The sequence below is a fragment of the Lissotriton vulgaris genome, chromosome 4_1 (genome assembly GCF_964263255.1).
Source record: "Lissotriton vulgaris chromosome 4_1, aLisVul1.2, whole genome shotgun sequence".
Classification (NCBI taxonomy): domain Eukaryota; kingdom Metazoa; phylum Chordata; class Amphibia; order Caudata; family Salamandridae; genus Lissotriton; species Lissotriton vulgaris.
The window spans coordinates 1799674460-1799690210 of record NC_141691.1 but is presented as its reverse complement, the minus strand read 5'-3'; the positions used below and the strand labels follow the sequence as shown (position 1 = coordinate 1799690210).

At 44.1% G+C, this 15751-nt stretch overlaps 1 protein-coding gene across 1 annotated transcript in view; it reads left to right on the top strand.

Annotated features, from left to right (window-relative positions):
* Window positions 1–15751, top strand: part of NUDCD1 (NudC domain containing 1) — a 469559-nt gene that overhangs the window by 341340 nt on the left and 112468 nt on the right. The window contains exon 8 of the mRNA XM_086966120.1: window positions 14431–14556. Within this exon, the coding sequence (XP_086822246.1) occupies window positions 14431–14556 (126 nt within the window). The remainder of the gene's footprint in view (window positions 1–14430; window positions 14557–15751) is intronic.

Genomic DNA, 15751 nt, shown 5'->3' with positions numbered 1-15751 from the left:
CTATTCTTCGTAGTCCTCGCGGCACTCCTGATGGTTCCCAGTCAGGACCGTAGATCACTCGAGAGAGGTCTATTCGGAACCAGTGAAGTTCGGATGATCGGCTGTCAGACGAGGGTCTATCGGACAGGTGCACTCCCGATCGTTGCAGTCGTTCACTCTGTCGTCAGGACCTCTCCCACTGGATCCACGAGTCGCTGATGGGCCCCACGTTTGGGACGCCAATTGTAGAAAAAGGTACAGGCAGAAGACCCTTTTCGCAGTTGCCCGGCGTTAACCGCCTCTATACCCATTCAAGTTACCAAACAAAGAGGCAGGCGCTGGAGACCGGAAGGCAGGAAACAGAAGTTTTATTCCGACGGAGCAGAACACATCAAATCAGACAACAGGGTATCTTCTCGAGGTGCTCTAACCGCATCTCTGAGGCCTGGCCTCTTATACACGAGTTTATTACTTTATTGCATAAAACACATCTCTGTCAACCCTTTGATGTACGGAAAGACATCCTCGGAATCCCCGCTTCAGGCCCGTTCCCGCACACATTTACAGTTGAAGTCCCCACCCCGGTCACAACAGGTGATGATTCTCGCGCAGCTGGACATTCCGCCGATTCACGGAATGTGTGAGGTTGATCGGGTCTCATGGGGTGGGGGCTTTGATCAACTCATGGATCCTTTGATGAGGGAAGCTTCCTACTGTACAGGAGGGGGGGTAATAACAGTATCCGCAGGGCCAGGTGGCGGCCTGGGAACGAGTAGGACAAACGGGCACAAAGGAAAAGGGGGGTTTTATCAAAAGGATCCAGGACCATGAAAGGAATGGAGGGAGGTGTTGCGCTGGGAACAGGATGGGATTCCGAGGCAGAGCTGCGTGCAAGAGGGGTGTATGACCCAAGGCATGCGAGAGAGGGGGCTGTCAGCGTGCGGGGGATGCTTTGCGAGGTCAGGAGAGAGAGAGAGAGAGACGCGCTGGCTATCAGCGAGGGGGCAGGGAGGCCGTGGTGCTCAAAATGGTTGCCGCTTACGCGCACGAATGGGCTCAAAAAGGGCAAGATGGCGCCGATAATGTTGACGTTTGCGGCCTATCTTTTAACAGTAACACAGACCAGGCGACACATACTTTTATACTTTTCTTAGTTTTAGAAATAATTAATTGTTCCCAGGAATTATACCATACACGTTTCAGTGCTATTTTCAATAGTTTCATTGACTCTCTCTCCTAGTTCATTTAAAAGTCTCCGAAGGAATTTGCTGTATGGCATATTATCTTTCTGGTCTCTTTGGTGTGAACTATGATCATGGAGGAAAGTAGTCTGATTTGTCTCGTTGGTATATAGATTTGTAAATATCTATTCTTCTTCGTGCATCATAGTTAAATACAGGAAGTTAATTTGGGTCTAAATTGATGTTATTTGAAATATCTATATTTAGAGGACTCAACCACTCATAGAAGATTGGAGTTCTTCCTCTGATCCCTTTCTGATCATTATGATGTTGTCAATATAACATTTCCATATCACTATATTTTTCTTAAAAGATATTGTCAAAGATCCATTTGACTTCATATAAGTCCATAAACGTAATAGATACCCAGTGACACTCCCTTTGATTTGTAAATAGAATTGTTGAAACAAAAAGAATTTCTCCTAATGCACAACTGTGCCAGTTCTAGAATATATTCAGTAGGTACCCCATGTGTTATTTATCTGGTTTCAAGAAAACATTTCTCTGCCTCAATGACCACTTCTTACGAAATGTTAGTTTCTAACTAACAGTATCCAGTGTGACCATAACGTCTTTTTGCTCATTGAACTGGATCTCCTCCAGTTTAATAGTATCCCATGGTGTCCTTTAGGTAACCCTGTATGTCTCATTTAAGGTTTCAAAAGTAAATCAACATATTTTGCTAAAGGTTTTAAGATTGAGCTCACACCTGAGGGTATTGTTCGCCTAGGAGGGTGTACTGGATTCTTAAGGATCATGGGCAGTATAAAAATTACATGTTATCTGCCACTCTTATTTACTGGGTCCTGCTCTTTCTTTGATACCCATCCTCCATTTACTCCTTGTTGTATAATGTGCTCAATTCATGTAGTATAGGCATGGTGGAGTCTTCAGGTATACTTTTTTATTTGTAATTGTTTTGAAGTTGTCTTATTATTTCAGCCTTATAGTTGTTTCTATTTATAATGACAATAGCTCCCACTTTGCCCGCTGGTTTAATTATAATCTCATAACATTCTTTAAGTTTCAAGAGCAAATTTTTCTTCCTTAGTCAAATTACTTTTTACATACTTGTCTCTGAATTCCAGTTTATCATTCATTGTTTTTTCAAATGTCAACACCTCTATGGGCATGTATTGTGAGGGTGGATAACGAATGCAAGACTTCTTTAGACCTGAAAAATTTTCTCAGTGAGAAATGCCTATTTTGGCAAAGAAGACTGTATATCTCATTTCCTGACAAAAGTCAATTATTTCCATTCTGGTTTGTACATAACTGAGTTGAGTTAAAGGAAACAAATGACATGCCTTTTGTTAACAGATTGAAATTCTACCTGTCCAGGTGTTATGATAGGTTATATATGGGGCTCTAAACTCGTGTCCTCACCTGTAATTCTGTCATTGTGTCCTTATCTCCCTTGTTCCCTGGTTTTGGTTCTGCCATCTTTTGCCTAGTCCTCGGTTTCCCTCAAATTCCAGTGATTCTGGGGTATTAAAATTGCAGCTGAGGACTGGTTGTGCTGATTATTTTCTGTATGTATATTTCCATTTAATTAGTGAACAATTTGCCAGGAAATTAACTGAAAACTTGCCCTAATTTTTTACTTTTATATGAAACTTGTGTTAACAAATCGTTTTCAGGATCTCATTTTTAAAGGAGTAGTGGCAGGCAACTAGTGTGAAATTGTGAGGTGTTGACCCTTAGTTGAATGTTCTAATATTTTTTGTTATTGTAGCATAAATAGTCATATTTAGTGGTTTACCTAACTTCTTTAGAGGATATCTAATCCGTGAACTACATCACCAGCAGTAATGCATCCTTAAAAGTAAAATATCTATGTGATTTATATCAGTTGTGAGATCCTTTTAAATGATATATCCCAAAGTGGCTTGTAGGAAACGCACACCAGTGTGAAGTGTAGTCTAAATGTCCATGTGGATAGGTGGTGCCTGTGGAGTAACACCCCCAGTACTTGGGGTGAAACGATACTGAAAATCGCACTGTTTCCCTCGAGACCAGTGTCCCTCCAGGGCACTCAAAGAGATGGTTCTTTAGTTTATTCAAAAAAGTTAATCAAGGTTCTCTTTTGTAGTTGATCTCATTCTTTTTTATTTTTGTTGATTCATCACATTATTAAATTCATAATGTTCAAGCAAGTGGCCTGGTGGCCCAATGCATTTCGGGCTTTGCCCTTCCTCAGGGGCCGTGTAGTTTTCTAAAAGTGACCAAGTACAATTTCAAATTAAATATTCGTTCAAAATACATGTGGTACACAAGCAAGATTGTTCAGTTAATCAAGTATGACGCATTTGTCATCATGCATAAGGGAGAGAGGGGGAGATTTCAGTGTGAGTCATCGGGTATGACACATTTATCTTCATGCATACGGAAAAGTGAAAGTTTGCTGTGTGAATCAAAAGGTAACAGAATACGTGAACTAAATGTGTCCAAAAGGGTGCCAACCATTTAAATGGTACCGTATAAAATAGCGGTTCTAATGTGCGCGCAGTGTGTGACCATACTATTCGGAAAAAGTGCTCACGTTCTTGCAGTTAATCTAAAGTGCGAAACATGCAGTGGCTTGAATTTTACAAGTCTAACCTGATCACAAAGTGTGGATCTGATTCTTTAGCAGGTTCCCAAGAACCTGTGAAAAAAAAGTGAACGTTGTCATATTAGCGATTCAACGGGGTTGGGTGTACGCTGTTACATACAGTAGGACTAGAGGTATCCGTTTTGAAAAAAGTAGCTTACCGCGAGGTAAAGGACGATGGTATTCTGGCACTCGTAACTTCAAAAATTCGGTGTTCCGACGATGTTCGAACACTGTGTGCTGTACTCTAAATGGATGTGCGAGGTCATGTGGTATGGCAGATTGTCTACCGTACAGTGATTGGCTAAAAAATGGTCATGTGTGATCGCGAAAATATAGAGTGGTCATAACTGATGTACATGATAGCATAACAGAAATTGCTATCAAAGGATGTTAATATAAGTGATGGTAGGCTGATGATAGCAAAAATAAAATAAAATTAAGTGCACTTCCTGTCTGCTGGGGAAAAGTATCTCAGCAAGGATAGGCTAAAGGGGTAATCACGTGATGCCGCGATGGTGTGAAAGGATTTGAAACTTTGTGTGTTCGGGGAAGTAAACAATGTGACAGGTGATCGTTAGTATTATGACGTAATAGGAAAAGTGTAAACGAGTATATGCATGGTCAATATAAACATGTACATAACTGCTTAGATATTACATTGCTGATGAAAACAAATAAATTTTCTAAGAAAAAATAGACAAAGTGTTCATAATTGGTTCATTCTGGATCTAGAAGGTGGATCTCATACTCTGTTTATAAAGGACCGCTAAATTCAAGCCGTTCATTTAATCCTCTTGGCACGGTCGATGAAAGTCTGTGTATCCAATAAAGTTCTCTTCTCAAAAGATGTTGGTCATTGTCTCTTCCTGGCAATACAGGTACCAATTCGAGTATGCCATATTTTAATTGACTTGGATTATGTTGATGTTCGTTGAAATGTACTGCAACTGTAGATTTGGCTGATTTTAATCTGATATTGCTTCGATGTTCTGTTAGTCGAGTTTTCATTTTCCTTGACGTTTTACCCACATATGGAAGTCCACATGGGCCTTTCAACATGTATATCAAATTGGTGCTGTCACAAGTGCCATTAACTTGTAATTTGATTTTGATTCCACTTGATGAAACCAGAAACCTCAAAGAACTGTTGAAACAAAAATCAACCTCATCCCCTAAAACATACAAAGGCACTCTACCATGCCACAATTGCGGGAATTGCAATTCAATCATCAAAGGAAACGAGATCAATCACCCATCAAGTGGAATCAAAATCAAATCAGTTTTCAGCTGGTTCTCACTGGTGATTGAGTCCAAAGTTTCCATGTGGGGCTCCGTATCTTTCCAAAAATAAACCACTGAGGTGAAGCGGTCATCTACTGTTGCTTATGTGGTGGATAAGATCACAATTTCGGGGATTGACCTGCTTAGAATTTCTTAACTGCTTTGGTCTCTCTTAAGATGGGTTTAAAAATGGTTTTAATAGAGACTGGTGCTACTAAAGAGGATGTGGATTTTGTGGTGTCTTCTGAATCTTCATGTCCTGAAACAATAGGAGATGGTAAATGTGTGGCATTCTTCCAGTCCAAAAGTATCTAATTTTAGGTCTCAAATGGCTTATATCTAGGGATTTTGAAGAAATCGCTAATGCCTGATTACATCTAATCTGCCCAGCTTTGATTTGTAGTTTAGACTGAAGTTTGAATATTGCAACTGTGGGTCTGCTAAATGGGGGGATTGAGTTATTTAATTTAATATGTCATTAGCAACCAGTTGTATTGCTTGTGGTCTGGTCTTCTCTAATAGCCTATTCTGCTCTGTCGGGTGAGAATCCAGTGGACAGATAAATTTGGCAAGTATTGGTTGTATCTGTCTAATCACCTTGGCTTTGTCATAAAAATACGTTCAGTGATTTTAGGAGATTTCTCATAATATGAATCTCTGAGGAGCAGTGATCTTCATTTTGCATCTTTTTTTGGATAGGGGGTTGCCGTGTCTTTTGCTCAGATGTAAATGTCTGAACTTGTGCTGTCTTGACAGATTGTATTAATGATGATTTGGGCATTAATTTTGGGTATAGTGTGGAAAGACCGTTCAGCTCGGTTGCTACTGGTCTACTGACAGTCTGGGCAAGTGGATGGATCTGGGAGATTGTGACTTATTTCTCAGGAGTAATTATTAATGACTGCTCTGGTCTGGCTGCCTCAAACTCAACACAGATAAAATGGAATCCCTGATCGTTGACAGACACACTGCCGTCTGGACTGACTCCTGGTGGCCAGCGGACCTTGGACCCAAGCCCACACCGAAAGACCACTCCCACAACCTCAGCATCACACTTGGCAGCAAACGTTCCTTGAAACGGCAAATCAAAAATCCTCAGATCGCTCCCCATCAGCACCATAAAAATCATAACCCAGGCCCTCATCAACAGCCAGCTCGACCACTGCAACTCACTCTATGCCGGCACAACCTCCAAACTCCTTCAAAGGTTCCAGACAATCCAGAACGCAGCAGCTAGGCTGAACCTCAACCTACCAAAAAGAACACATATCACACAGCACATAAAAGACCTCCACTGACTCCCTGTCCAGACAAGATGCCAATTCAACCTCCTGACCCGTGCCTACAAAGCCCTCCACAACCAAGGACCACACTACATGAACCACCGTTTGACCTTCCCCCAACCTTCCAGAAACCTTTGCTCCTCACACCTTGTCCTCACTCAGACGGCATGCATCCACTGCATCCGCCTCTGAGAACGCTCATTCTCACACCTCACCACCAAAGCTTGGGACACCCTCCTTCTCCACCTCCACACTTTACCATTACTGAAGCAATTCAAGAAGGATCTGAAGAGCCGGCTCGTCAACTGAGAACTGCAGCACACACCTGGATACCTCCCGGGGTGATGAGCCACACTATACAAATACTAGTTGATTGATTATCAGGTCCTATAGCCTTCGCTAATAACTGGTGAGTCATGGTAAGTACATGGTCTGATTGGGGCATTATGTCTGTTAATCAAAGGAGAGGGGGGTGGGAGCTAGTTGCGGTCCAGTACTTGTGCTCCACGTAGTAGTATAAATCCAAAAAGTAAATTACTGTTCCTATAGGGACACAATTAATGTCCACACAGAAAAGGAAGGGAATAGAACAGAACAGTCTAGGTTCTGTACTCACAGATAAAGGCAATCACAGATCTTGTCTCTTGTTGCCCTGACACATCCCAAGGGATGTCATGCTTCATCATTGGGCGTTGCTCCTCGTTGGGCCGGCGCTTCAATTCTATACGGGTCCCCCAAAGGGTTACTTTGGTGGCGATCTTTAAATTACACTGTATGATGAGTGAGGGTGTGAGATTTTTCAGTGAAAAAAGGGTGAGTGAAAAAGGGTGAGTGAATAATTAAAACTAGCTTAGGGATACATAAAGGGTTTTGAATATTTTGGTTCCCCTGACAGGCATAACATAGGTAATATGTTACTGACTGGCTAATCATGTATCCCAGTAGCTATTAGGTTGCGCCCTCCAGTGGTCAAAACGATCATTGGCGCTTCATCAGGACCAAAAAGGGTGAATTTAAGATGTGAAAATCAAATAAGCAAATAAAGAACTCCTATATTAAAAGAAGAAGAGCGTTCCCCCTTGTGAAATCTACAGAGTGGCATAAGCTTGTTATAACCGCTCTTGTTGCGACCTGGAAAAATCAGAAGATAAAAAACACACAAACAATACATAGACAGACCCAAAAATATATTTATTGTATAGTTCTCAATTGTGAGATGGTTGATGGCATCTCATCCCAATCATGTACTCTCTTGCTAGGCAGGAGAGAGGTGCTGTTGGCACCCAAATAGGGTGTTGAGTAAGAGCTCCAAATACATTGACTCTGTGCACACATTCAATGTTGTGGGTCAGCGCAGGGTCTCCAAAGGGAGTTCACACTCATTAGATAAGTTAGTGATGAGGATTATCATAATGACAGGTTGTCGGTCCAAGGTATTGCACATAACCTAAACCGCTACAATCCATGCATTCTTACCTATTTGTAAAGTTCAGATCGATCCATAGGCTATCGCATGTCCGCCCGCACTGTAAAGGGCTATGGATGGCAATAGAAAAGAGAGAACAGAAAGAAGAACAAATGGTATTGAAGAGGCTGTGCAGGGGGGTCGCTACTTTTGTGACGATTATGACAGAATCGCCCGTTATTTGCTGGTGTAGAGGCACAGGTAATGTGCTCACGGTATCTGCTGGTTGCACTATTCTGTGCCTGCATATTGATCGGAGTGTTTGCCGGTCCTCGTAATATATCCAATTGCCTGACGTCCGGTTGCCTGACTTCCGGTAGGAGAGTCTTCAACCTAACGCTTATGCACGGGAGCTATTTTGTAGTGTTAAACTATGTTTTATTGAGATGGGCATGTGAACTGAGAATATGGTGGGAGACATATTGGAATAGTCATAAGTGCAAGGTGCTGGATGAAGCTTGCACTCGGGCTGTCATGTGTGTGACAGTAACTATGGATGTGAAAATCTTGTATCTGAAAGACCATTAGTTATGGATTCCTCCCCTTAGAATTACCCCCGGGCACCAGACTGGATCCAGAGAATTTTTCAGCAGTACCCCTACGTGATGGTAGGTGGCATTGGTTGACTCCGCGTGTGTCGTGGTCGCCGGAATTACATTGCGGTATCTACTTAGATGCCGCCCCTGTGCGCTGACGTCAATTCTTTCTTTTTCCGCGCCAGTCAGCGCAGAGCCAAAGAGAGCAGCACCTCAAGTCAGCTTTTGACTCTCTCTTTGCGACTTTTTGTCGACATCTTTTCGAGTTGTTCGACTCCTGGTGCATGTATGGATGTCCCGTCCTCAAATCGGCGTCAAAGCTTGCGCCTCCTGTCACAAATTGATGTTGTTTACTGGCCCGCACCTCGTGTGCCTTTGGTGTTTGGACGCGACCATAACCCGAAGTCGTGCTCTGACTGCCGTGCCATTAATCTGAAGTCCTTTGCAGGAGCGGTCCCGAAAGCTTCTCGAGGCCCAGCAGTCTGCTCCGCGCAGCTCGAGGTCCCGGTTGTTGGCCAAGTTGCGGAGCCATTATAACCAATCATCGTTGAAGTCTTCGTATTCGGATAAGTCTAAGCACAAAAAGAAGTCGAAGAAGCTTCATCGCTCTTCGCATCCTGCCCGTCCGGCGACTGATGGGACGCGGGTTAAAGAAGGTAGCCGTCCGGCTCCGCCCACGGAGCCTGCTGGGTTGACCCCAAGCTTCCCTTCTTTTCCAGAAGCCGGGCGACCCCTGCTCAACTTCGTAGCTTTTACGAAGCCTCCCACTCGATGTTTGGGGAGCCCTACTACTCCGGCGCGCCTTCGGGCCCCACAGACTAGGCTGGGGGCTTTGGGCCTTCGATGACGGTGGCTTCGGCGCCACAGGGCCCCCAGGGATCCAGGGATCCAGGCCTGGATCCAGATCGGCATCAGTCGACCTCGTGACACCTCCTCCGGCGCTGAATCCAGTCGCTTTTTGTCGCGAGTGGAGTTGCGGTCTTCTGTGCGCCTTTCCGCCTATTCCACTTCTACCCAGAGTGTTGGAGAAGATCAAGCGCCCTAGTCAATCTTATGGCCTCGGACTGGGCATGAAGAGTCTGGTATCCCGAGCTCTTGCACATGGCCATCATTCCTCCAATCAGACTGCCCCTTCGGGAGGATCTTCTGTCGCAGCATCAGGGGGGACAATCCTCCACCCGAACCTGTCCAGCCTCCACCTCCTTCCGTGTAGATTGAGCAGCGACAGTTGACAGCTTTCAGCCTTCCTCCCGAAGTCTGTAACGTTATCTTGGCATCCAGGCGTCACTCCACCAAAACGGTATACACCTGTATATGGAACAAGTTTGTGGCATGGTGCGCAGCAAAGGCTGTGGATCCTCTTGCTGCTCCCCTTTAGGAGGTTCTCCTCTTTATTCTTTCTCTGGCCCAGCAAGGCTCTGCACTCTAAAAGGTTATCTTTTGGCCATTTCTGCTGGAACACCCTCCTTCTCCACCTCCACATTTGACCATTGCTGGACCAATTCAAGAAGGGTCTAAAGACCCGGCTCTTTGACTGAGAACTGCAGCACATCATCTGGATTCCCCCTGGGTGCTGAGCCACGCTATACAAATACTAGTTGGTTGATTGATTATCATGGTCTATAGCCTTAGATACTAACTGGAGAGTCATGGTAAGTACATGGTCTGATTGGAGCATTATGTCCACAGAGGCGGTCCTGGGTTCAGATGAGCCCAGATCAGCCTGTGATATAATAATAATAATAATAATAGGGGGGTCTTGTAAAGCGCAGGGTGACGCCAGACGGCGTGTCCCCGCGATATGTTGCGAGCGCTAGCAGGAAAAAAAAGTGCTAAGGTGGGAACCCACTACCGGGCATAAAGAAATGTTTTTAACTTAGCTCTGAAGATGGGCTCTGAGAGTTCCAGGCGCAACGCCACAGGGAGTTTGTTCCAGCTAGATGCAGCCAGATACCTGAAGGATCTGCCGCCCATCCTTGCTTTGGACACCTTAGGAATGGGCAGGCGTCCCGAGCCAGAGGATCTGAGGGAACGAGAAGGCTCGTATTGTGTCAGGAGACCCTGTAGGGGGAGAGGTGCCCTGCCATTGATAATCCGATGACAGGTGCATAGTGCTTTAAATTCCACCCTGCTTCTCACCGGAAGCCAGTGTAGGGCCTGGAGCGCGGTTTTAGAAGCTGATCTTCTGGGCAGTCTGAGAACCAACCGGGCTGCGACATTTTGTAAAACCTGCAGGCGGCTCAAATTCTTCTCGAGGGTCCCCAGGTAGAGCAGGTTGCCATAGTCCATCCTGGACGTGACTAGTGCATGCACGAGTATTTGGCGGGCTTTAATAGGAAGGAGCTCCAGAACCTTCCTGAGGGTCTTGAGGATCCCGAAACAGGTACCAACCACACGATTGACCTGGGGTCCGAAAGTTAGGTTGGAGTCGAACCAGACACCTAGATTCCTCGCCTTCTGGCAGGGGATTGGTGTTGGTCCTAGGCAAGGTGGCCACCACGCCGACGTCCAAGCCGCTCGGTCTCCGCCCACCACCAGCACCTCAGTCTTGCCTCCGTTGAGCTTAAGGCAGTTGGCAGACATCCAGGCAGCTAGGTCTTGCATGCATGCTCTGAAGATGTCTGCCGCAAGACCGGGTGCTCGCGATAGGGAGATGACCAGCTGCGTGTCGTCGGCGTATGACACCATGCGCAAACCGTGACTCTCCACTATGGTGGCAACCGGGGCAACGTACAGATTAAAAAGAGTTGGACTCAGGGACGAGCCCTGCGGCACCCCCTGGTCCAAGGCTACTCGCTCAGAGTAGCAGTCGCCCTGCCTGACTTGGAAACCTCGGCCAGATAAAAACGACTGGATCCATTTTAGCGCTGCACCTCCTACCCCTCCTTTGTTCAGACACAGTAGCAAGATGGAATGAGCTACAGTGTCGAACGCAGCGCTAAGGTCCAGAAGGATCAAGGCCATAGAATGGCCCTCGTCTGCGCCCTGCCTGATGGTTTCGGATGCCATGAGGAGCGCTGACTCCGTCGAGTGGCGAGGCCGGAACCCAAACTGGGTGGGATGTAGAAGATTGGTATGTTCCACAAATTGCATTATTGGTATTTTCCACAAATTGCATTAATTGCATTGTTCCTGGAATTGCTTTGTCTATGCTTACCCATAACTAATAGTTTAGGGAAGTTGAAGTAGATGTGGCTGCTTAAATCTTTACAAGCCTTCTCCTATAATATGAGTTTTTGTCAGTCTGACTTCTGCATCTTACTCCTAAGTGTTATGCCAGTTGTGAGATTACAGGGAATTTCTGGGCGTTCGCATCTCCTCTATTCTTGCTGTAAGGCACTGCCAGTCATATTCTTCCACAAAATGTCAATTATAGAACCAGTGTTTGTACAGCTATTGCCGGTCACAATGATATAGAGACACTCATTGTAAAAATATACTCTTACATGTGTTTTATGAATTTACAATGCAGAGTATTGCGCTAATTGTCTTTGGGCTTGAGGTAGCCTCAAGCTGCTTGAGTAGCTCCAGACCAGCCTTAGAAGGACATATATCCCGTCTATGTCAACTTTCGCACTTCAGTATTACACATCCTTGCCCTCTCCCTCCTCCCATGGAACTGTTTTCCCCATGTGACAGACAGTAAATTGTTTGAATCTGAAATAATGCCCCTCACATCAGGGGGCCAGTTATGTCAGTGAAAAAAGAAAACTTGGAAGCCCAATTACAGCTATGGCAATTTTATGTATGTGTGTGGTCAGAAGTAGCAGTCTAGAACAAGGGAGTATCCACAAAACTGTTCGGAGCTCAGAGACATTGTGCTGGAGTCTTTTTTCTCTGTATTGAGAATGAAGAGAAGGTGGGTAGAGAAGAGAGAGAGTCTGAATGCCTGTGGGCAGCAACTTCACAGAGCAGACCAGTGAAGCTAATCTTTAATCTATAGGGCTTGATCTCCTCACATGCTTAACATGGATTCAACAGCGGCATTTGTTCATTAGGCAAGTAGTTTTCAGGGAAGGTACCTCTATTCTTGAGACTAGGATCCAGGAGGTCGGGTTATTTGATGCCATCTGCCGGAGTTCAGGCAGCCTGCTGCTTGCCTTTCATGCTCTCAGTCGCCATATTCCAGACCAGGGCAACATATTTGTACCAATTACTCTCATCCAGTTTTATTTTCAAAATACATACCCAACAGTTTTCCTCATGGTGCAGGCTGGCACACTCACTAGTAAGATGCAAATAAATATTTTAAGTCCCAACGGTTTATAAAGGAATCTTGGAAGTCAACAGAAAGACAAATTAACCCATACAAACAATAGCCATATAATTTAGCATTGGTACTTTGTCCCAGCTAATGTTGTCATACCACTCCATTTCTTTAGGGATTTAGGGCGAGAAAGCAGAAGACACACAGATGATTGATGTAATGCAGAACAAATCAAACATTCGCCCTCTGTCAAGAGATCTGAATTAAATCCATCCTTCTTTTGCTCACCATGCCACCCGAGTTTAGACCCAGCCATATGCAAATAGTATTGAACCTGCTTCTCATGGGAACACTCCAGCCTAAACTGCCAAGCCAGGTCTTTCCTGGACCAGAAATTAGCATCCTGGGACCAGTTACGGAGTTTCCCCCCTGATCAGCCAGGCTAGCTTGAATCCAGTGGCACAGTATGCCCATGTTTGGGCATACCTGGTGCACTTAGGGCGAGATGGAGCAGATACACAGATGAAGAGGGAATGCGGAACAAATCAAACATTCACCCCTAGTCCAGAGATCTGGGTTAAATCCATTGTTCTTCTGCTCACTATTTCACCCCAGTTTAGACCCAGTCATATGCAAATCAGTCTTGATCCTGCACAAAAACTATAGATTTAGGCCCAGATCTCTGTACTGTGGTGAATGTTTGACATTGTTCAGCATTCTTTCCATCAACTGTTCTTTTTTGCAATTCTCACCTGAGTGGGACGGGTATTCCAAAACGTGGGTCCTGTGCTCTTCACGCCACGGAAGTCAAGCTAGCCTGGCTGATGAGGGTTGATACCTCAAAACCGGTTCCAGAATGCTTGTTTCTGGTCCAGGGAGGACATGGTCTGGGAGTTCGGGCTGGAATGTTCCCATAGGGAGCAGGGTCAAGATTGATTTGCATATGGCTGTGTTTAGACTGGAGTGGCATGGGGAGCAAAAGACGATTTATTTAGGCCCAGATCTCTGCACTGGGGTGAATGTTTGACATTGTTCAGCATTCTGTCCATCCATCATGTCCACTCTTGTCATCTCCCGGCTGGACTACGCCAACGCCCTCTACAATGGCATCCCAGCGTATAGTCTGCGGAAGCTCCAGCTGGTTCAAAACCAGGCGGCCAGATTAGTGCATGGCCTTCCCCGTTCCCATCACTCTACTCCCCTTTTGAAGGCACTACATTGGCTACCTGTTAGGGAGCGATCCCTCTTTAAAACAGGCTGCATGGTTTTTCAGGCGCGCCAGGGCACTGCCCCTGCCTTTATCTCTTCTTTGTTAAAAGAGTATACCCCTGTTCGTGAGCTCCGCTCATCTACTCAATCACTCCTTCAGGTTCCCCGGTACAGACGTAAGAAATGGGGCGGAGCCAATTTCTCATTCCTAGCACCATCCTTCTGGAACTCCCTCCCCGATCACTTACGTCTGGCCACACATTATTCCATCTTCCGAAAAGATCTGAAGACCTTTCTGTTCACTCAGGCTTTTCTTAATGTAAACTGATTTCTCTTTTTCCAGTTTTTCGTTCCTACTGCTAAATGTGTTTCCACAGCGCCAAGAAACCGCATGGTGTATGTTGCGCTATATAAATATTTTAAATTCAAATTAAATTCAAATTGTTCTTTTTGCATTTGTCAATACAATTGTAGCTTTCTAAATAGGAAAACTGGTACCGTAGAATTCATTAAAATCATTGAATAGAAAGCTGTTCCATTGACATCAAAGTGTGTGTTGCTATTCCTTTCATTGAACATCGTAATTAATGCTGATCTTAAATTACGATTTTCCTTCTTTTTCTTTGTTTTCAGAATCCTGACCCTGATATAGAGAAGCCTGCCTGTAATGCTCAAGATCTGGAAGAGTGCGACATTTTGCTAGAAGACAGTACAAGTTTGTGTAGATTTTCAGGGAGCACAATGAAAGCAACTCATGTCGTAAGTATAGATCAAGCTTCTGTTGTATTCCTAATGAAATGTGTTTTAAATGTGTAATTGCACTGTATTCATGTCTGTCTCTCCTCATCTAAAAGAGCGATCATCAGTGTGGCATAGGTTTGTAGTTAACCTTATGCAGAGGCAATATTACATATTGGAAGCTACATACTCCGTTTGAAAAACCTTTTTTGCTCAGTCAGAAAAACATTTTCTTTACTGAAAAAGTGTTCGAAAATTAATAACTGGCACATTGTGAGTTAAGTGTCAAGGTGCATAAGACCTGTCCCAATAAAATATGATCTATGACTTACGTTTCTGTATTTTAATAGATCATATAATCAATGTACTTGTGTAGTCTGGATGTCAAAGAATCTAGTCAAGTTCTACACCACTAACCTTTTAATGGTTACAGCTACCGATTTCAAATTCATAACTTAAAGCATCTGCTGCCTCACATTTAAAATCTAAGGCACCCGATTTATCTTTTCAGATATTTCTGGTTTTCTGATTCTCATGTTCTTTAGCCAGGTAGCATTTCAACAGAATAGTTTCTTTTCCGAATACTGGTAAAGCCAATTAAGTGATGCTTATGTTCCTAGAGGAATTAAGCCATTATTGGCAGTTAAGAGGTCCTGGGAAACAATGTAGGAGAATGAATTGTTAAAGGATTACTCTCCTAGCTGAAGGATGTAACCAACTTGGGGTAGCAGGTCATTTTTTATTGAAGTTGTCTTCCTGGGATTTTTCATCTCCATAGGACAATTTAAAGGCTAAGTAGCTTTAATCACAATGCCATGAACTGTCTCTTCTCTCTGGAATGAACCTGGAATTTCTCTTGATTTATTTTGTTTTGGAGTCAACTCTTTTTTAGGAAAACTCCTGTCGTATTGGATCATACCCAGACTTTTCTATGGCATTTACATGACAGTAAAATAAATGCCACAAGAATTCCTATCACGGTATTGTGCTATAGAAGGAGTTCCTGGTATGGGATTATTTTTGCTCTGACTAATCTTATTAATCCAAAAATGTAGAAAGACTTTTCTTTAAAATATCCAGCATAATAGGCATTTAATTTTAAAGACATGAAGATAGGACGACAAGGAAGAAATGTGCCTGTACAACTTTAGATCAAATAATTTGGAAGATGCTTGTACTGGATTGCTTCCAGACAGTCTGCAGAGGTAGGCCGAAG